General features: G+C 37.5%; 1 protein-coding gene and 2 long non-coding RNA genes across 5 annotated transcripts; 1 reads left to right on the top strand and 2 right to left on the bottom strand.

Moving 5' to 3' along the window:
* Positions 1–474: 474 nt before the first annotated feature.
* LOC100933519 (transcription initiation factor TFIID subunit 7-like) lies at positions 475–1,899 on the bottom strand. The gene is given in 3 exon segments (XM_012553133.2): positions 475–722; positions 725–869; positions 871–1,899. Coding segments are annotated over 3 exon segments (1,029 nt in total). The 5' UTR covers positions 1,629–1,899; the 3' UTR covers positions 475–596.
* A 1,158-nt stretch (positions 1,900–3,057) lies between these two features.
* On the top strand, positions 3,058–10,651 carry LOC116419817. Its single transcript, XR_004230127.1, has 3 exons — positions 3,058–3,332; positions 6,610–6,718; positions 10,594–10,651. It is a non-coding gene; the product is annotated as an uncharacterized LOC116419817 (long non-coding RNA).
* LOC116419816 lies at positions 5,810–22,924 on the bottom strand. 3 transcript variants are annotated; one of them, XR_004230125.1, is made up of 3 exons: positions 22,693–22,924; positions 10,430–10,623; positions 5,810–9,882 (listed from the first exon to the last, which is right to left on the bottom strand). It is a non-coding gene; the product is annotated as an uncharacterized LOC116419816 (long non-coding RNA). The 3 variants fall into 3 exon arrangements; XR_004230126.1 differs by lacking the exon at positions 22,693–22,924 and adding an exon at positions 22,468–22,645; XR_004230124.1 differs by lacking the exon at positions 22,693–22,924 and having other exon boundaries at positions 10,430–13,491.
* Between the last annotated feature and the right edge of the window lie 212 nt (positions 22,925–23,136).

Raw genomic sequence — 23,136 nt, 5'->3', positions numbered from 1 at the left:
GGTTCCAAGAGCTCCCTCCGAATGTCTCCAAATCCAGAGGTTTGTCCTTCAGACTCCAGCCAGCACCAAGGTGGAAGATGCAATGAATCTCTCTTGCCTTCGAGAGAGGGCTTATGGGCTTCCTCCCAGAGTGCTGCTCTCCGACCCCTGGGAATGTTCCCAAGTAAACTCTCTTGAGTGGCTCACTGGAGCTGTATTTATGCTGAGTGTAAAAGGTTAACTCTTCCTTCTGGAGGCGGGGCTTAAGGGAGATGTAAATTCGGATATATCATACTAAACCTGAAATCTTTCAAACATGTGAACTCCATTGAGTACTTAAATACTTATGAGCTCTCCAAAGGTGTGAACACAAGCACAATTCTATTGAGTTAACACCAGGATTCTGACATTGCCCTTGAGTTTTTACCTTGTTTCAAGTTGAGTTGACACTAGGATTTCAACATCTCTCCCTTTCTTTTGATTTAGAACATAGGCGATCATAACCTCCTTGACTTCTCAAGGAGGTGAGAACTCCAAAAAGGTGATCACGCCTTGGATTGGACCAGAAACAGTGTTGCATGTGAAAAGAACCAAACCCCTTCACATTAGAGGGGTAGTTAAGTTCTTTTCTCTGTGAATGACTCTTCCCTGTGGATCCCTTGAGCTGCATGCACAGCTGTGTCCTGGGGCTTGAGTGCCAGATTTTCTACTTTGATGATGAGGTCGTCTTGTCGTTTTGCTCTCACTTTTTTTTCTCTTGGAATTTACCTTTCATTATATCAATCTGCTTCTGAATTCCCATGACCATCTGATTTGTTTCCTCATTTTCTTGGTGCTGCTCATCAGATTCATCAAGCTTGTCTTGTAGTTGCCTCTCTAGGTCTTCTTCAAGTGTCAATAATGTTTATATCTTCATCATCATGAGGATCTCTCTCATCATCTTCTTCACTACTGCTGCTAATATCATTAAATATCTCCCTAAGTTCATCATGTTTTGAGAAGCTATGACCCTGCTTATGGCCACTCATTCCTGGAGAGGAAATATCTAGACCTGCTAAGGAAACCTGGTTGTCTGCTTCCTTTGTTTCATCTTCTGCAATTACCTCCCATCGGGTACTGACAGCTTCTGCATCTGTACTGAGAAGCCGCTTTACTTCTTTTTCCACATCTGGTGATTCAATGTACTTCTTCTTGGCTGTTTCACGGAATCTTCTCTTTCTGACATTCTTAAGTGGCAGAGTGATGCCATGGTTCCAGATGAATTTCCTCTCCCTGTCCTTATCTTTTTTCTTACTTGCTTTTGGATCAGTAGTGGCAGCTGGTTCTTCTGGAGGTAGGTAAAGGTCCCCATCCACACTACACACTAGCATTTGGCAGATATCTGCTGTCTTGTAAAAGGTTTTTTTATCTATGGTTTTCAAGGATTCAGTAATGCAGGGCAGGTCAACCACCTTAGCCACTAATGGGGCATGGTCTACGCAGACAATTCCATGACGTCCATCTGTATGTAATTCAATGGTTAATTTATCTTTCAGGTTGACACTTCCAGACTGTATTGCCCTTCTCACAGTAGAAGCATGTTCTGGGGGTAGACGTAATATGAATTGGCTTTCCAATTCATGGGGAGCATCTTCTTTGTTCTTGCTCATCTTTTGTAATTGTCATTTCTTGTCACCCTGTTTCACAATGGTTTTCTCATTCAAGATCTCTTTAAAGACTCCTGTTCAGTTTCTGATGTTCATTAGGCTTTGGGTTTAGGGCCAACCCACTCCTCCTAATTTCTGGATTGAAGAGACTTTTCCACTGGATTCAGGATCAGAGGCTTTTCCACTGAAATCCACTGAGGGGCCTGTCAGTCCCACGTTCAGGGCGCCAAAATGTTGGTGTTTTTTCTTCTTTAAATATATAAGATGAGTTAAATTCTTGGGGAGGTTTTCTGGAGGCAGCCTTAGTTTCAGTTACAAGTAAATAATCACCCAAAATCGCAGCCAGCTGGTAAAAGTTCAGCTCTTTAGCCCGGTTAGCTCAGAGGCCTATCTCTCTGCTTGGTTCCAAGAGCTCCCTCCGAATGTCTCCAAATCCAGAGGTTTGTCCTTCAGACTCCAGCCAGCACCAAGGTGGAAGATGCAATGAATCTCTCTTGCCTTCGAGAGAGGGCTTGTAGGCTTCTTCCCAGAGTGCTGCTCTCCGACCCCTGGGAATGTTCCCAAGTAACTCTCTTGAGTGGCTCACTGGAGCTGTATTTATCACCTTGTAAGGATTCCTTCTAAGGTGTGAACCAATAAGCACTGTATCAATTCTATTGAGTTAACACAAGGATTCTGACATCACCCTTGAGTTTTCACCTTGTTTCTTGAAGTTTCTTGAGTTGACACTAGGATTCCAACAGTTCAGTATGATTGATCTGATCCTACAAGGAGATGTTATGGGCCAGAACTTGAAACAAGGTACTAAGTGGAATTGAGGAGAGAATGGTTAAATCTAGTTTAGCATTGATTTAATCCTATAACAAATAATGGTTTCCTAGTGATATAATGATTGGTATATACTCAATGTGGGGCATATAAGGAGGAGGTCTCAGGGCCAGGAAAGACAAGAACACTAGAAGTTTTCTAAGACTGAGACAGATTCATTCCATCTTCCATCTTTGTACTGGCCGGAGGCTGAAGCTGGCAGAGGCAAAAGACTAGCAGCAGGAGCTCTGGGAACCAAGGAGAGAGACAGACCTCTAAGAAAACTAGCTGAGCCCCAGGAAAAGAGATAAGACTGTGAAGGAGACAATAAAGAATTTGGACTCCTGGCTGTATTTGGGGTGATTACACTGAACTGAAAGGAACACTGCCTCCAGAAACCTGCTCCCAGAGAACAATGTATTTTAGAGAAGAACATTACACCCTATCTTGACATAGGTTAGGAGGTGTTGCTTGAGTTACTAAGTTGAATGACTTTTCCTGTCACACAGTTGCTATGTATCAATCAGGACTTGAATTTAGCTCATATAGACTTCAAATCTGGTTCTGGATCCATTCTACCAAATCTTTTATTTTGGAATAATCTATGTAAACAGGAATTATCTGTTCTTTAAAGCTTTTCTATATGAATGACTAGCTTCCTGTTGTGTGAGTTTGGATAATCTCTTTTTTAAAGTTTAGTAGTTTTCAAGATCTCTAGGAATATATGGACTGCCTTTATGACTTCATTGGTATAGAGAACTTCCAGCGGAATGCAGGTGGACCTCTCTACATCTTAGTTCTAAAGATGCCTGAGCAATTGTGGAGGACTCTTCATTAAGTCTAGTGTCACCCAGCTATCATGTACCAGAAACAAGACTTGAAATCAGGTCTAACTCCAAGGTCAATTTTTTATCAACATCATAATGCCTCTCTACTATCTTTAATTTGTTAAATTAAAGGGGATAGACAGGCTGACAAGTCATCTCTATGAGCCTGTGCAGATGATAGTAGTTTACTCAACTGGGGAGAGGGGGTTTATGAGAAATATAAATATCTTGGAGGCAACTCCAAGCATGAATATAAATCTTTTAATTGGTCCCATGTGGATAATGGAAACAGTCTATTTGATTAACTTCAGATAAGGAAATAAGATTGGGGGGAATATTCAAAAAGTATTAGGTTGGCCTAAGACCTCTGTTTTTGATTTCTTCACTAATGGCATCTGATCAAAGACTCTGAGCCTTTTTCTCTGGCTGACACAAAAAGTGATTTTTATGATTCAAGTTACCAGTAACTGAGACAGGGGATCATCTGACAATAACACATTTGGACATAAAGTTGAGAGAACTGATGCTATGCAGAAACTGTGACCAAATCTTAGCACATTCTCCAGAGACAAAGGTGGTTATAAGAGTGGGCCCCTATGGTATTAGCAGAAAATATATGCACTTTTGTTATTTTTATTCTCAGTGAATACACCTTTGTAAAAGATTATTATTGTTAATAGGTAAATGGAACTTGGACCCTAGTCACAAGTAGTCTAAAAGTGGAAGAACTACATCAGGATTGAGTTAATAACATTAAAGAGATAAGACACCCCAACTCCTCAGTTATATCTTTACAACAATGAGATGTTGCTAGCTTTGTCATAGAAATGATCTGTCAAAGAGCAGATGTCAAAAGCACAAGGCATTTGATAAATAACCCTGTTCAGCCTGTATGAGATTAACATGTAGTACCTATCTGATCTTAATGTGTTGACTTATTAATAAAATAAGAAATTAAATTTTTTAATTCAATACATAACCAGCTGGAGGACTCTTATGTAGTTTAGTGGCCCCCCATTTCTGATACTTCTGGGCCAGAGCATGTTTGGTTCATAAAGAGTATACTGTATAAATCACGCAATGTTTTTGTTGTGATTACTTCATCATTAGTAGTTTCCCCAATTTCAGTATTATTCACTTATAAATTATTAAGTTTACTTTATCCATTTAATTAGTCTTTGGGGGGGGGGGAAGCAACTTTATTAATTCTATTTTTAGTTTTGCATTTCTTTCTGGTTTTTATTTTTCTTTAAAAATATTTTTAGATTGATTTATCCTTTTCCAAGTTGTATCCATCCTTTTATTTATATAAGTAATGATAAAAATTAGCCTCTAGTTGCTTTAGCTGTTTCCCATCAATTTGTGAATATCATTAGTCTTATCTTTTAAATAGTATGTTGCCATATCTTTCTGCTTTCCATGCAATTTTTCTAACTTTTATTATTGAATTTTATTGTTATCCCAGTTCTTTTTTGTCCTTACTCAGTTTCCCTAATTATCCTGACACTGTCCTGCTTCTCAGTTCTGCAAAACCTCCCCTCCCTCTTTATCAGAATACTTGATAAGGATAAAAGGTCTTATGTTTTAGAATATCAGAATGCCTCTCCCTATCCCAACCTACGGGAATGTCAGATATTGGAATGTCAAGTCTTATCAAGATGCCTTTTCCCATGTCCTGGGTGCCTCCCCCTGATTATGTCATTCCATCTCTGGTAGTCACCCCATCCTGTCAGAGTCCCATTCCTGCTCTCAGTATCCTGACTCTGCCCCTACTTCAGTCTACCCTCTGCATCTGAGCCACGTGTATATATGTCATTGAGAATTTTTGCTGGATTCTTGGAGATAATAGTCTCATTCAGTCCTGGGACCAGACCATGGATCCATCTGGTCCCAACATATCTCTCCATTTAATAAATTATTAAATACTCTCTAATCTCTATTTTGCTCAGCAAAGTGAGCAATACTTTCTCCAGCATTACAATTGCATAGCAATACCAAAAAAATGTATATGCACTATATTTACAAAGTTCCTACAAAGCTGTTGCTTTTTGAATTTTGCATAGAAGTTCCCTATTTCTTTTACATGATCAATTTTTTGTGAATATTTCACGTACACTTGAAGAAAATGTGTATCTTTTGATCCTCCTACTTTGTTAATTCCATCTATTAATTGCAATTTACTTAGTTCAGATCTGATTTTGGCCTAGTACATGATACTTAAAAAAAGTTTGTGGTCTAACATATTTGAATAATGGGAGTATTGAAATGTTTTCTATTTATCATCTTGTATTTTCCTTTTTCTATTAGTTTTTCTTTAATGAAATTAATTGAATAATTTGATGCATATGAAAAATTAGTTTATTTTTCCCTTTACCATTGTATAATACTTACCTAATATTTTCTAGTTTTAATTCTATTTTATCAGGTAACATCATTACAAATACTGAAATTTTAAGACATTATTGAGATTGGGAAAAGAGGAAAAGTTTGGGATCCTAGATCGGTATTTCCAGGTGTCTCAGAAAAATTTGCAGGCTTGCAGACCCCATATGCTTAGCCAAGGAGCAAAACTTTATTGTAATAATTCATTACAAGAATTCTAAGAGAATCCAGCAGAGAAAAAGCAAGAAGACACATTTATCCAGCATTGATATGCTAATTCTATGGCTCATAGGTAGGAAGTAATTTGGTTCTCATTGACCAACAGATTATCACTATTATCTCAGGAATTTGGTCCATGGGATTATCCTGAGGCCAGAAGCTATCACACAGTCAGCACTGAATTGAGGAGTGGTCTATTCAAAATCAGATAGATATGTTGTTTTTAGATTGGAAGTGAGGGAAGTCCGAGGAGACTCCCAAAACCAGATGATTTAGGATTTCCTGACTTACTGTTAGAACAGAAACCCTCCTCCTAAAATCAAGAGATCACAAAATCATATTACATCAATTATCATGGTATATTTTAGAATAGTTTCTTGGTTTAAATATAGACACAGGACTTTAGAACAAGCAATGGATATTGCTTCTTGATCTCTTCCCTACCTTCCTTCTTACTGGAAATTCAATTTTGTTATGAGTAAGCTTAATTTTTCTATTAACATTTTCCTTTTGTCATCCTTTAAGCTGTATAAATTTGCAGGATTTGAACTTTGGCCTTGAATTCAAGACCAGTCAGAATGGTTGCATCCATTAACCACTCTGACTACCATTTATAATAAACAGGTTTAAAAAAAAAAAAAAAAATCCAAATGGTAAGACTCTAATGAAGTGTTACATAGTGAAAAAAAACAATGAAAAGCATACTTACACAGACTATAACCACCTCATCTTTAACTTCCTATCATAAGGAATTGCTCTAAGGTTAAATGACCTGCTCCCAATCATAGTTATCATCAAAGACATGACTGACACCAGATCTCATCCAAGGCTGCCCCACACTAAACTTCTTTTCAGCAGGTAGGGGATAGAATTAATTAAGAATTGATATATGATAACTCCAAGTTTCTCTGGAATGTTGTATTCTTGTATTTTGTCTTATATTCTTATATTTTTTATATGAAATTTGCATATTTAAAAATTTAAGAGTAAAAATAGCTATAACCATCCTTGTCCTCACTTAAAAAAAAAAACACCAAAAATTCATTGAAACGTGTTTTGTTAAAAGATATTACTTTTAATGTAAAATATCAATTTGCTACCTACTTATCCTGGGTGGGTGAATGGTTCTATCATAGTCAAGATGACTTCTGTGATTTACAATCTCAGACCCTCAACTCGGTATGTTCTGGCCGTTTTTTCCTCCAGATGGAAAACTCCACACCTGAGTAGGTAATTAAGACAGATTTTATGGGTTGTTTCCTCCTAAATGACCTCTTCAGAACACTAACTTGCATTCCTAAAGTGGGCCTTGGTGATCCTTGACCATCAGATCTATACCAACCACCCTGGGTTTTCAGCCCAGTAGCACTGTTGAGACTTACTTTTCATTTCACCCAAACACTGACCTGGTCAAGTGTGAATAGGATTAAAGTTGTTTATACAGCCTGACTCTGACCTTACACTTGTGAGAATTTAGTTGGGATAGGACAATCTTGCTTTATTTTTAAGTGCTACTATTCCATGAATTCCAGAACCCAAGTAAGAAAACAAACCAAGGTTCTTGTTTAGATCAAACCCTGTCTTGATCTTGTTCTTATAAGGGAAAGGAAATGGGAATGTTCCAGCACAGAAATGTCCAGGACTATAGAGCACCTGCCAATTATAAATTAAAAGGACAGGCCAGTTTAGTTAGAAAGTACCAGAGACAGAAGGTCATTTAAAACATGGAAGAGTAAAAATAGGTGATTCCCAGTAAGAGTAGAAGTAAAATTGACCCCCCCCCCCCAAGGTTTTAGTCGATGCCAAGTGTTTAATGCCAGCATTAAAGTGATTTTTCAAGGAATGAGAATGTAATCTATCACACTCAAAGACTGCAGAGGTACAAGATAATTTTAGTCCCAGTTGTTACCTCAATGATCCCATTCTCACAGTTCATCAAAACAGGGAACTTCTCATGTTGTCATTGCCCTCCTTAACTTCCATAAGCTATTGGTGGTGGGGGCGGGCCTAGCAGCTCAAATACTTTCTGAGCAGCCCCCTTTTGTCATTTAAACCCATGGGACCAAAGATATAACTCCTCTGCTCAGGAAGCCTTCCTTGCTCATGACACAGGTTTGGTGAGACAGTCTTGGAGAAACCCTTCACTTTGGGGAATGAGGTGGTAAGCTGACACTCAGAATCCTTCCTCTACTCTACTTCTTCCCATGACCAAATCCCAGAGGTGCTTCTTGAATCTAGAAATATCAACGACTACTTTTAGTTCTTTCACCAGTCAGTCCAGAGGCTTTTGTGGTGCAGCATACATGCTGCTGAACAGAGATCAAAGGAACACAATGTAAATAGGCATGGACGAGAGGGGCAGTGGCTGGTAAAATATGAGCCTTGCTACTTGAACAATAGGGAAAGGTCCTATTGTTAGATCAGTCAGTTTCTGATTGTCTGTTGGTAGGGTCTAGGTTCTCAATCAGATCTAATTTCCCACTTCCAAAGAACTGTTGTGGGCTTTTTAAAGTATGTGTAATTTATCTTGTAAATTAGCCTGTGATCCCTCTAGGTTCCTCCAAAAAGTTATTTATTGCTGGTGCTGCAGAAAAAGTGAGATGAGATGGGACTGTGCTATGTAAAAACAAAATAAAGGCAAAAACCATATTCTGAATAAAAAATAGTGTTCAAGGTGTAAAGTATGGATTAAGTTATTACAGCAGCTCTCTATGATGGACAGAAATGATAATCAGTCATTCTGGTGATACAAAGTCTAAGAGTCAAGTTATATCTCTAGTGTCCTGTCGGTTTTTCTAGCAGACCACCAGATTTGAGAATTGTTATACAGAAATAAACCTTAACCTGGAGGCAGTCTACAAGGTGTAACAAAAAAATAAAACCAATTGAGTTCCTTCACCCAACGTGGGGGCAAGACTGAAGACACAGAAGGCAGATGTTTTGAAAAGTCATCAGATACACCCACTTAGCAAGGTCTTCCCTTAAATGATTAAAAGTTACATCTGAGAGTAAGAATCTCATGCCTTTTGTCAGATCAACTTGAAGAAACTGGTTGTAAAATTTTCTGAGCAACTGCTTGTCTAGAGGGCAGGGGACAGTGGTGGTGATGGTAAATGTTTTGTCTTCCACGTTGGAGGATGTTTGTTCATGGTGGAGACCAGGGACGTATACTATGGAGCAAGTGAATTGGCTCAAGAGAAGTCCTCTTTATCTGGTTGTCATTTGGCCTGGTTAGAAGTGCTCCTATTTCTTAAGATGGAGCAAAATTATAGCAAAGGTCCTTTGCAAGTGAAAATGCCAGGTCTCAAAAGTCGTCTTCGCGGTCAGCATATCTTTTCCTGAAGTTTCTCACCCAAAGTTGCAAAGTTTGGGGTGCTGCAGATAGCTCATGTATAAACAAATATGCAAAGAGGTTGAATACCAAAGGGAAGAGTTATGAAGAGAATAACCCCTACTGGCATATTAGGGATATTTATTTCCACAACAAAAGGCTTTTATGGACTAGCATCAGTGCCATTTTGAATCATCTTTCTGCTTACCTAAAAGGCTTCTTGATGGTTGGGGTCCAGTGAAAAATCTTTGAGTCCTGGAGTATATATCATGAGTTATGGGATCAGACCAGAAAAGATTAGGGTGAAGTGATGTAGCAAATAACAGGTATTGCTGAATGGCCACAATGATCCTTGGTAACTTCCAAGGTTGTACAACATCCATTTTTTATGGATCTATTTACATACTCTTTCCACAAGACTTATTTTATGTACAAGGGACTCCCTCTTATTCCCAAGTCATGACTGCATTCAGTAATCACTAAAATATTGGAGGGGCAAAAATCAGTTCAAAAGGCATGATGTTACACTCAAATTGTTCCTGAAGTGTCTGAAAAATACAAGGTCCACACAGGGTCCCATAAAAGGAAATAGAAGGTAAGATAAGCCCTTGGCAGGGAGGGAGGGAAGAGGTATTTCTTATATTAGAAACACCTGTATTGGCCAGAAGCTGTCCATAGCTGAAATGTACTCCTAGAAACAAAGAAGATAGAAGTCAGCATCACACATATTTGGCCTTCAAAGTTAAAAAGCATCCTTTACAAATAAATCAGCAAGAATTTATTACATACCTTTTCTGTTCCTTCCAATATCAATATATTAAGAACCTCATAGAACAAAGGCAAAAACACACTTTCCCTGACTCCACTGGGAAAAGTACTTTATAGAAAAACAATTATAACTATAATTCGAAACTTCCTTTTTTTCACCATTCGATTTAACTCTTAAAGATATGGATAACAGTACAATTAAGTTCTGTCATGACACAACATATGAGTTTCTAAAATCATGTAGCCATGCAGAATCTGAAAATAAAAACCACAGGAACAGAGCTAGCAAAATCAACAGAAAGCTTATAAGCCTGAGGGCAGCCTCAGGGGTACAACTGCAGGGAGAGGGTTCAGAGACATCGGTGAAGGTCATATATGTAGAAGGCTGAACCAATGGATTAGAACCAGCCTTCCACAAATCCACAATTCCCACCAAATGAGAAGATAAGTCAATAAATAAGGCACTTTACCTTCAAGAAGAGCTGAAGTGTCAAAAGATTGGAAGTATTGAAAAGGATGCAGCTTACGAACTATTGTGAAGTGGCAGAAGTAAAATTATTTGACATCAGGTGGAAAGTTATAAAAGCAAATATGGACAGATAGAGCTCATTGCTTTTTTTTGTCTTTTTTGCAGATGAGAACAGTTTTCTTCATTCTGTTTTTCCTGAATAAAACAGCATAAGCAAACCATTCATGTTGTGTTCAAACTATTCCCTAATTTATCAATTGCACTGGAACAAATTCTCATTTTTAAAGTACTGTTTCAGAACCAAATGTATCTACAGTTTGCAGCAGTGCTTAAATATAACTGCATCATATGACTCTGGTCAGATGCCAAGTACTATCAGTCAATGACAAATCTGTTTTGTTTTGTTTTTTAATCATATATATGCCTTTGACTGACATCTGCCCTCCCCGCTTTGCCCCCAAAACATTTCTATATTCCTCTACAATTTGAATTTTAGTCAGTAGTCTTCTCTCCAACCTCTGAAAAAATTCTTGGTGAATTCAATATTCAAATTGACTCTGTTAAAAAAACCTTCTATGAAACGCCTATTATTTGCAAGGTGTTTGGTTAGATTCTGGGAACAAAAAGATAAAAACAGCAATCCCTACCTACAAAGACCTTAGATTTTATAAAAGATACAGCATTTAAACAAGTATAAGGGAATTTACAAGAGGTGAGGTATACAACACGTTCAAAAATAATACACATTTGAATACCAAGAGAGTACTAACAGCTGGATAGATCAGTAAAGGTTATAGAAAAATTGGCTACTCAATGGATCCTCTAAAAGAAAATTAAGATATCTGAAAAATCTAAGCAGGTGTGGGGAAGAGTCTGTTCAAATGCACAAAGGGGAGGAGATAGTTCTTCTATTTTGGAGATTAGCTGAGATAGTTCCAGACTAATTGAAAGACAATTCTTGAATATGAATTAATGTTGGAAAGATAAGTTGAAGTCAGACTGCAAAAGGTCTTAGTTATAGACTTTATATTTTATTCTAAAGAAAAAAGATAGCAACTAAAGGTTTAAATGAAAAGAGACTCTGTGAGAGTGAAGTAAGGAAGCACTGTATTAAAGGAATGGGGAAAAAATCAGTGCAAAGAAATGGAGAGAAAGAATGTCAAGTGTGGGCAAATAGAGAGAAGGTTGGTTTGCTTAGTTCACAGAATTCTGAAGAGATTATAAGGTCCAATGAAGTTAAGATGATAGATTGTAGACTGGATGTTTAGAGCTTTAAAAGCTAAACAGAAGAGTTTACATTTTTATCTTAGAATCAATAGGAAAGGACTAGAGTTGGAAGATCAGGGGAGTCAGTCATAATTGCACTTAAGGAAAATTACTTTGGCAGCAGCATGCTAAAAACAAAGTCTTTCAGGTTCATTAAGGGGCATGCCTGTTGGCGCACCCTAGGAATTTCAGGTATATAGCTGGAATGCCTCCAGAGCTACACTTAACTCACTCTGGGCTCCTGTCTGGAAGGCTCTTGCTCAAGTCCACAGATTTGGGAGTGTTTCTTTTCGCCACTTTAGACTGAATGAAGATATTCACTGTAGTTTCTCTTTTCCTAATCATTCAGCATGAACTTTTTGTTTTACACTTTTTTTGGAGTACATATATGGAAACTGTGCTAATTCTATTTCTCCCTTTTATTGTTCTATTGTGAACCTGATCAAATCTTTCCATTGAAGCTTTCTGCCTGTATTCTGCAAGATGTGTGAAGGATTGAATGAAAAAAGGAGTGAAACTGGATGCAAAAGGGCCAATTAATACCTTATTAAAATAATTCATCTCTCTGCTAATTAGACATACAGAATGGTGGCTTTATGAGTAGACTGGAAGAGATAAAATACATTCTTTGGAAGTAGAATCAATAGGACCAAACAAATAAGAGATGAGAGGTAGTAGAAATAGTCAAAAATGATTCTCAGGTTATATATCAGGACAGGTGGCAAGATAGTGGTGTCTTCCACTATGAAGAGAAAAGTAGTGGGTTTATGAAGGGAGGAGTCCAGTATTGGGCATGCTGAATTCAGGTACCATTGGGACATTCATTTTAAAAGGAAGAGGCAGACAGTGATGCAACAGAGTTTGAGAGAGAGATTAGGACTAAAAAAAAATCTGAAAGTCAATTATATAAAGAAATCAGAGGATATAGAGATGGCTGAGACCTCAGAAGTCAATTAATCCTCTCCTCTCATTTTAAAAAGGAACTGAGGGCCAATAAGATTAAGGTGCTTTTCTAAGATTGAACCACATGAAAAGCAGGATTTGAATACAAGTTTTCCAAAGTCAGAGTCTTTTTCACTGTCACCTTACCTTGCTAATAATTTAAAATGCATGAGAAGACAAAATCACCAAGGGAGAGAATGCTGAGAAAAAGAAGGCCTAAGACGTTCTTTTCACCTGTTTGTTTGTTTGTTTTTTTTAAATCATATTCAGATGGAAACATTTGTAGGACAAGTCAATACCCTGCTCTCAAATTAAATGTATACTAAATGTTACTTGGACCCAGGGATGTTACTGAGGCCCAGGGATAGGAATAAGGATTATAATTTCATTGGTATAAAGTACACGGAATTCCTCAGTGATGAAATTCCCTCTGCCAAAGCAGGTCGGCACATAATCTGAAACTGATAGTCTTAGCATCCTGGTTAGAGCACTGGGAGGTTAAGTGACTTACTAATGGTTATAGATATAGGATCAAAGGTGGGAACTGGATATGGGTTGTCTTGACTCTGAGTCCAGTTCATTAATGAACTCCTTAAGAAAATAATCTCCAGGGCCAGATGGATTTACAAGTGAATTCCACCAACCTTTTAAAGAACAATTTAATTCCAATACCTATACAAGTTACTTGCAATAAGAATTCATTATATGACAAAAATTACTGGGAAAATTGAAAAATAGTATGGCAGAAACTAGGCACTGACCAATATCTAACAATTTATACTAAGATGAAGTCAAGATGGATTCGTAATTTAAACATAAAAGATGATACTCTAAGCAAATTAGGAGAACAAGGGATAGTTTATCTGTGGAGAAGGAAGAAATCTATGGCCAAAGAAGAACTAGAAAACATTATGAAATGTGAATTACATAATGGTGATTACATTAAATTAAAAAGTTTTTATACACACAAAACCTGCAGCCAAGATTAGAAGGGAAGCAGAAAGCTGGAGAAATTTTTTTTTTACATGTAGTGTTTTTGATAAAAGCCTCACTTCTAAAATATGTAGCGAACTGACTCAAATTTATAATAATAAGCCATTCCCCAATTGTTAAACAGTTAAAGGATATGAACAGACAATTTTCAGACAATGAAATTAAAGTCATTTCTAGTCATATGAAAAAATGCTCTAAAACACTACTGATTAGAGAAATGCAAATTAAGACAACTCTGAGGTATTTGACACCTCTTAGATATCAGGAAAAGATAATGATAAATTTTAGGGATGTGGGAAAAATGGAAAACTAATGAATTGTGGAGGAGTTGTGAAATAATCCAATTATGGATTCTGGAAAGCAATTTGCCATTGGGCTATCAACTATGCATACCCTCCCCTCCCCCCCTTTTTTTTAAAGTAAAGGTTTTTATTTTTCAAAACATATGTACGGATAATTCTTCAATGTTAACCCATGCAAAACTTTGTGTTCCAATTCCCCCCCTTCTACTACCCCCACTCCTAGATGGCATATAGTCCAATATATGCTAAACATGGTAGAAATATGTGCGAAATGCAGTATATACATACAAATTTATACAATTATCTTGTTGCACAAGAAAAATCAAATCAAACCAGAAAAAAAGAGAAAGAAAATAAAATGCAAGCAAACAACAATAAAAGAGTGAAAATGCTATTCTGTGATCCACACTCAGTTCCCACAGTCCTTTCTCTGGATGCATATGGCTCTCTTCATCACAAGATCATTGGAACTGGTCTGAATCATCTCATTGTTGAAGGGTGCCTCATCCATCAGAATTGATTATTGTATAGTCTTCTTGTTGCCATCTATAATGGGGTTCTGCTCACTTTACTTCACATCAGTTCCTATAAGTCCCTCCAAGCCTCTCTGAAATCATTCTGCTGATGTTTTTTTTAAATAGAACAATAATATTCATATACAATAATTTATTTTCAGCCATACCCAACTGATGGGCATCTATTCAGTTTCCAGTTTCTAGCCACTACAAAGGGTGTACATTGATCCAGATTCTATCACTACTGGTCTATATCCCAAAGAAATCATAAAAAAGAGGAAAAGACCCATTTGTGCAAAAATGTTTGTCTTGGGGAATGGCTGAACACGTTATGGTCTATGAACGCTATGGAATATTATTGTTCTAGAAGAAATGACAAGCAGGCTGATTTCAGAAAAAACTGGAAAAACTTGCATGAACCGATGCTAAGTGAGTAGAACCGAGAGAACACTGTACATAGCAACAAAATTATATGATGATCAACTGTGATGGACTTGGCTCTTTTCAATAATGAGGTGATCAAGGCAATTCCAATAGACTTGTAATAAAAAGAGCTATCTGCATCGAGAGAGAGAACTATGGAGACTGAATGTTGATGACAACAGAATATTTTCACTTTTGTTGTTGTTGTTTGCTTGCTTTTCTTTTTTTACCTTTTGACCTGATTTTTCTTGTGCAGCATAACAAATGTGCAATATGTTTAGAAGAATTTCCCATGTTTAACCTACATTGAATTGCTTGCTGTCTATGGGAGGGAATGGGAGAGAAAGAAAAATCTGAAACACTTAATTTTCAGCATTCACCTTTGCAAAACTTATCTTTGCATGTAGTTGGAAAAATTTCTAAAAAGTTACTTTAAAAAAGTTAATAGCCTTCATGCAACATTAGTTTATCATATTTCTATCTTCTCCCACTGTCATAACAGCATTATGGACCTGATTTGAGACAGCCACATAGACCCATAGGCACAAATACAAAACAATCCCAGTGGCACTGGTATCCATAAGAAGTATTGTCATAATAAATCTTTTGGAATTATTTTAACTCTCTGGTTTAATATTTCATTTTTCTTCTCTTAATTGTTTATTAACAAAAAGGTTTTCTGTGACTAGAAATTATTGCTTTCTGCAATAATTAGAATATTTCTTTCTGCCAGAATTAGAATATCAATTGCTTTAAGTGCATTTCAGCAGCATTAGAGCCATGTCAAGTGGACTTAAACGAAAATCTTCAGAACCCTGGGTAGCTCCTCTAGAAGAAGGAACTATGCTAGAGCATGGACAAAAATCACACAGAATGAAAAAGCATAGATTAGTATGATTTCTATTGGTTAGTGTACACACATATAATACACTAAAATTCCCAAAACTGATAAATATATCTCCCAAGAATGACTACAGAAAGAAAAGGTCAAGAAATATCAATCATATAATATACACATTATGGAGGCCAGACACTAGGAAAGGCATTGTAAAATAAGATCCATTCCCTGTTCTCTAGGCACTTACAATATAGTATGAGTGAAAAAATATACAAATAAAACATAAAAATTAGAATTAGAATCAGCAAACATTCTAGCTTGAGCTTCCTTCTATCATGTTTACAAATGAGAAGAGGGCAGGGAATATTTTTCGATCACTGTTTAAGGTAGATAAGAATTATGATTAAAATTCACATCAGATTGTGTGCAGGGTGATTAATTTATAAAGTATGGACTCTGGTTGCTCTGAAGAGACTTCCAGAAAGATGAAAGTTTGAAAAATGTCTTTATCTGCCAATATCAAAAATGAAAAAGAATTCACAAAAATGGAAGAAGTGATGAAAATTATTACAGACTATTTTGCCCAACTATAATATAATAAATATCTTAAATTAAATGGATATTTGCAGAAAATAATCAAACTGAAATTATAGAATATATCTGAAACTTCAGAAAATGGAAATTTAACACATTGTAAATGATTTCCCGAAGGGGGGAAAAAACCTTAACCAAAAGATTTGCAATATATTCTAATCAACTCCAATATTAAACTAGTGATTATAGATCAATATTTTAATGAATACAATTAAATAATAAGAGAAATTTTAAATAATTAAATAATTAGCTGAAATAACTGGCAAAATTTCGGGATATACACTGGTATATTAGCAACTTTTTTTTTGCACATGACTAACAAAACTGAGTGATAATCAATAGAGAAATTCCATGCATTCCAAACTACTGAAGGATTTTGTTCAGTCATGTCTGACTCTTCATGACCCCATTTGGGGTTTCACTGGCAGAGATACTGGAGTGATTTGTTATTCTCTTCTTCAACTCATTTTATAAATGGAAGAAACGGAAGTATATCACATCATATACTATATTAAGTTCCAAATGGATATATGACCTAAATGCAAAAGGTCAAATAAATAAATTAAATCAGCAAGGAAAGTGGTATCTTTCACACTAAAAATGGGAAAAAGTCATGACTGAACAAAAATTGAAGAGCATAAAAGTAAATAAAATGGTCAATTTTGATTAACTGAAAAAGTCTCTACACAAACAAGCTCAAACCATCTAAAATTATAAGGGAATATTTAACCAAAAATTTTTTGCAACATCTTTTTTTGATAAAGGTCTGCTATCTAATATATAGAAAGGAACTGATTTAAATATATAAGAATATGAACCATTCCCCAAGGGATAAATGATTAAAGTATGTGAAGAGGGAGTTTGCAAAAGATAAAATTTGTTATCAACATTAATACAGAAATGTTCCAAAAATCCCTAATGGTAAGAGAAATGTAAATTCAATTTCCTTTAAGGTTCTACCTCATAATCATTAGACTGGCAATGATTACAAAAAGGCAATTATTGGAGAGCATGCCAAACTCAGGATGATCCAAAAAAGACTTATGATCAAACAACAGTTAACAAAATGATGTAAACTAAAAGCTGTAGTGGTAAGGTATAGCTTCTAAGGAAATACAGCAGTGGTTTTGGGGTCCTCTGACCTTGAGGGGCTTCTGTTCTGGCAGTCTATCTGATATTCACTTAATTGCTGTCAGATGGATGATCTGTTGGTCAATGATAACCAAATTCTGGAGACCACTCCTCCATTCATTGCTATCATACAGATAATCTATTGGTCTACGATAACCAAATTCTGGAGACTACTCCTCAGTCCTACCTGTGGGCCATACAATTAGCATGTTGATGATAGAAAGCTGGATAAATGTGTCTCCTTGCTTCTGTTTCACTGCTGAGTTCTCTTAGAATTCAGTCCACTTGTAGTAGCGTTACAATTACAATAAACTTTGCCTCTTGGCTAAGGAAATAGGTTCAAGCCTGCAAATTCTTTTAAGCCTCCTCCTGCCACTAGTCTATGACCCCAAACTTCTGGGATCCCCTTTCCCAACCTTAACAGTAGCTTTTAGTCATATTCAGCAATGACAGTCTATCATTTAGCTTAGAAATAACTCATTTCCATATGGAAACAAGTTTGGCTCTAAAGGCAAGGTGTGGTGATTCTAAAAGTTTTTGGACTTTCACCAAGTCAAGAGGGCCCAAGTTGGTAGGTTTTGTAAATCCAAAGAAAATCTAGACAACACCTCAATAGGAGGTTACCAGGAAACTGCATCAAAGGAAATACTGCTTAGCCTTAGCCCCAGGGCCAATCAAACTTGTTGGGTTTTCAGCCTAAAAACTAGTCTAACTTGCACAGTCCAAATGGTCAGGATAGTGTTCCCATCCCAGAGTGTGTGAAGGGGGTGAGGGAAAGGGAGTGGGAGGACAAGTATACTAATGCACTGTTCATTGAGCTGTGAATTAGTCCAGTCTTTCTTCAAAGCAGCTTGAATCAATCATTCCTAAATTTTATATATGTTTGGAATCAGTAATACCACCACTAGATATAGATCTCAGAGAACAAAGAAAGAGGAACAGACCCAAACATAAAAAAAATATTTATAGCAGCTTTTTGTTGGAGCAAGGAGTAAGAAACAAAATGGATCCCCAATAAGTGGGAAATGACTGACTAAATGACAATACATTAATGTAATGGAATATTATTATGCCATAAGAAATAATGAAAGATATAATCAGACAAATCTGGTTAGACTTATATAAATTGATACCGAGTGAAGGAGAACTAAAAATATTTCTATCTATTCCAAGTCCCATGTACCATAGCTGTTAGAAAAGAAGTAAAAGAAATAGACAGGAAAGCAGGATTACAGTGGTAGAAAGTATCAGTCTTTCCCCCTATTAGCAGAAAGGATTCTTAATAGCTACCACTCTTGGAACTAAAGATCTTTTTTTGTGCTCCATTTCCCCTCTCAGCTCTAGGATTTAGGTTGTCTCCACAGAGTAGCCAATGACAATACTGTTCACCATCCACTAATCTTAAGTCACTGCTACAAAACCAATCACCATAGTCCCACTAGTGCTAGTCTATTTTCATGAAAATCTGATAATTAGCCCTGCACAATAGAGGCCTGGCATCCAAAGCAAGTGCTTGGCTCCTAATCTCTAGGTTACTGGAAGGCCAGGCTGGCTCACAATAGCTGATAGGTCTTCTCAGGTTCTTCCATGAACACGGTAACATACTGCTCCTGGCTTGCTAAGGCCAGAATTTCCCAAGGCCTTGTTCAAGCAGGGGGTGGGTATGGTCATAAGGTCATTCACTTGGAGTTAAAGTGAATTTTGGACTTGTTGCAAATTCTGGAGAACTTCATATTTGTAAGTAGGTCTACTGGTCTTAATATGAAGATTATATATACATGTTACCATTATTTTCTGGACTGAAGCTATAAAAACCTCTCCCAAACCATATCTGGCTGTTTGTGTCATGGGGTCTCTGAAAGCAATTTCAATTTAAATAACTTAATGTACCTTATAAAGATCAACCTTCAGAAAATTTGGGAGGGGAACAAAATAAACAGTTAACCAGATCTATTGTGATTTGTTTCTGTAATTTCCCAAATGATAAGAGATAAAATATTTCCATGAACAATCTGAAGCAAAAAAAAAAAAAAAATCTGCAATCATTTTGTCATCATAAGAAATGTTTTTTCAAACAAGAAACTTGTAATAATTTGACTATTTGTTTCCTTTGAGTGTGTTTCTTTACAGTTATTTCTAAATTGTTAAAACTTGTCCCTTCATTTTATACATAAATACAAGGCTCACTATTGTGAGAAATCTAATGGTCCATAACTTTTTGTTACTTGTATTAATATTTTAAACAGTTTGTGATATCTAAAGATATAAGTAGACAAAGATACTAAAAATTTAACTGTTTTCTAGCGTATTTAATAAGGTCTCATTCAATTAAACTCAAAGCTTTTTTGACTATGATATACTCAGCTCTGGACTAAGGCACTTAGCAATACAAAGAGGTCCCTGTCAAGCTTATAATCTAGTTGAGGAAACAATACACAGACCCATGAAAGAACTGAATCACATACTACTGTGTATTGTTAACTCAAGCTCTGTTTTCATATATTAATTTCAATTTTATTTAAGAGTTTTAATCTCGTCATTATTTTTAGAAACTTAAAGAACGGAGTTCTCCCTAACTATATGTAAATTTTCTAAATGTGAGAATGTATTTCAAAAAAAAAATTTTTTAAAAAGGACACAAAGAAGAAGAAACAAATTTCAAATTTGAAACAAAAAGGGGGGGGGGGAACTACCCACTGTCTCCTAAATCTTTGCAATCCAGCTTCGAACCACATTTTTTTTTTAAATAGCTTTTTATTTACAGGTTATAAGTATGGGTAACTTTACAGCACTGACAATTGCCAATTTTTCCCCTCTTACCCCCCACCTCCTCCCCCAGATGGCAGGATGACCAGTAGATGTTAAATATATTAAAATATAAATTAGATACACAGTAAGTATTCATGACCAAACCGTTATTTTTCTGTACAAATAGAATCAGACTCTGAAATATTGTACAATTAGCTTGTGAAGGAAATCAAAAATGCAGGTGGGCATAAATATAGGGATTGGGAATTCAGTGTAATGGTTCTTAGTCATCTCCCAGAGTTCTTTCGCTGGGTGTAGCTGGTTCAGTTCATTACTGCTCCAGTGGAAATGATTTGGTTGATCTCGTTGCTGAGAATGGTCAGGTCCCTCAGAACTGGTCATCATCTAGTATTATTGCTGAAGTATATAATGATCTCTTGGCCCTGTTTGTTTCACTCAGCATCAGTTTGTGTAAGTCTCTCCAGGCCTTTCTGAAATCATCCTGTCCAACCACATTTCTTAATCAAAGCTGCTCCCTCAAAGGTCACCAAAAAGCTCCAAATTATCAAATACAATAGCTTTCTTTTCATCCACAATTTCCTTGACCCTTCCATAGCTTTAGAAGTTGTTGGTCACCCCCTCTATTGGGCATTTTCTCCTCCCTTGCTTCGAGAGAGAACTTTAAGAATCTTAATGTTTTTTTCCTGTTTTAGAACTGCCCCTTAATGTGAACCTGCTGTTCAGATACATTTCCTTCCTTCCTTTTTTGGGAGGGGATGGGGGGGAAGGAGAGGATAAAAGAAGAATGGGTTGCCTTCACTTACCAAGGTTAGAAGTGCCCAAATCCAAAAAGAAAGAAAGATAATCCCTGCCTCATGGGGCTTCCCTTCTAAAGGGGATCACTGTAACATCATGAGGCTACAAGGAGCATGGGAAGACAATGCTAAATGAGGTAAACAGTTGGATGCTTCTAAGTCGGATGCATTCAGACTTTTTAGGTGCTAGAACGCAGATATTTTACCACTACCAATCAAGTTCACAACCCTGGAGTCATCCATGACTCTATTCTTCTCTACCCCAATAGAAATCAATTGCCAATTGTTTTGTACTTCTACCTCAACAACAGAACTTTTGTCCCTTTCTCTTGGGTGGCTATCACTTATTTCAAGCAGTTATCACTTCTTGCCTGTTCTTTATGATCTTCATAATCCTATAGTGGGAGCCCTTCTCAAGTCAAGAGGCATTGATTAAGCGCTTATTTTGAGGATAAGAACAAAAAGCAAAACCAGTTCTTGTTCTCCAAAACCTCAAGATCTAAGAAAGGTTTGAAAACATGCCACAGGAAAGCCCTGCAAATGATCCCCCAAATCCAAAAGCTGAAGCTGCTAATGCTTAAAATTGCCCTAAGAATTTCGGGACACACACACACAAAATAAAATAAAAATTTGGGGACACAAAAACAATGGTGGATAATCACAGAGGGATAGCACCAGTATTAGTCTTAGAATGTAGGCTGCCTACATTCATAATAGGAAGGACATTTCAAATAAAGATTAGTAAAAATAAAGATGTTATGAACTGATGCTGAGTGAAATGAGCAGGACCAGGAGATCATTATATACTTCAACAACAATACTAGATAATGACCAGTTCTGATGGATCAGGCCATCCTCAGCAACGAGATCAACCAAATCATTTCTAATGGAGCAGTAATGAACTGAACCAGCCACGCCCAGAGAAAGAGCTCTGGGAGATGACTAAAAACCATTACATTGAATTCCCAATCCCTATATTTATGCACACCTGCATTTTTTATTTCCTTCACAAGCTAATTGTACAATATTTCAGAGTCTGATTCTTTTTGTACAGCAAAATAATGTTTTGGTCATGTATACTTATTGTGTATCTAAGTTATATTTTAATATATTTAACATCTACTGGTCATCCTGCCATCTAGGGGAGGGGGTGGGGGGGTAAGAGGTGAAAAATTGGAACAAGAGGTTTGGCAATTGTTAATGCTGTAAAGTTACCCATGTATATATCCTGTAAATAAAAGGGTATTAAAGAAAAAAAAAAAAATAAAAAATAAAAAAAAAAAACAAAATAAAGATGTTAAATATTTCCCCTCACCCAAGCCTCCATTCATCTCAGATTAAAAGCTGCTTTGTGACTGAGCTAAATTCTGGATCTTCTCTAGGACTTGCTGCCTTCCTTTCTTGTCTAAATAAGGAGCTAGAATTTATCGCGTTCAAAGTATTTGACAAGTGATACGTCACCAGATACTTACCCACAGGGTACCCTTATGCCCATTTTACGGATTAAGAGGGGTCACAGAGGGGACCCACAAAGGGCCTGAGGCAGAACTCGAACTCGGGTCTTTGTGATTCCAGGTGCAGCCGCCTCTTCTTCCGGGCCTCTCCCTCCTGAAACCTTCCGTGCTCCCCCCGCCCCCTCCCAGAGCCCTCCCCCTTCCACTCTTCCCCGGGCGCCGCTCGGCCCCGCCCCGTATCACCTGCCCGCGCGTCGGGCCCGGACCCTTGCGGGTCTGCTTTCACCGAGTAGAACTTGGCTGGAAAGAAAACGCCTTGAAACACCCTTCATCCGGAGCGGGTTCCCTCTACCCTTCACCGAGGCCCCCCGGGCCTCGAGTGCGCCCCGCACCTGCCCACGTGGGGAGCGGGGAGCCCCCGGCCCCGCCCCATCCCTCCGGGCTTCCTTCCTTCCTTCCGGGCTTTCCGGCGGAAGTGGGAGTGGGCGGGACCCAGCGACGCGTGGCGTCATCAAGTCGACGAGGGGCTTGGCCTCCTCCCTCTTTCCCTCCACCCCCCCGCCCCTCCCTCTTTCCCTCCACCCCCCCGCCCCTCCCTCCGCTCCAGCTCGCGGCTCGGGAGCCCGGTGGCTGTGAGGGTGGGTGGGCCCCGGCGGGGTGGCCCAGGCCGGCCGCGCGTTTTGCGGC

Source organism: Sarcophilus harrisii, chromosome 6 (assembly GCF_902635505.1).
Source record: "Sarcophilus harrisii chromosome 6, mSarHar1.11, whole genome shotgun sequence".
NCBI classification, from domain to species: Eukaryota; Metazoa; Chordata; class Mammalia; order Dasyuromorphia; family Dasyuridae; genus Sarcophilus; species Sarcophilus harrisii.
This window is presented reverse-complemented; position numbering and strand designations above follow the sequence as displayed.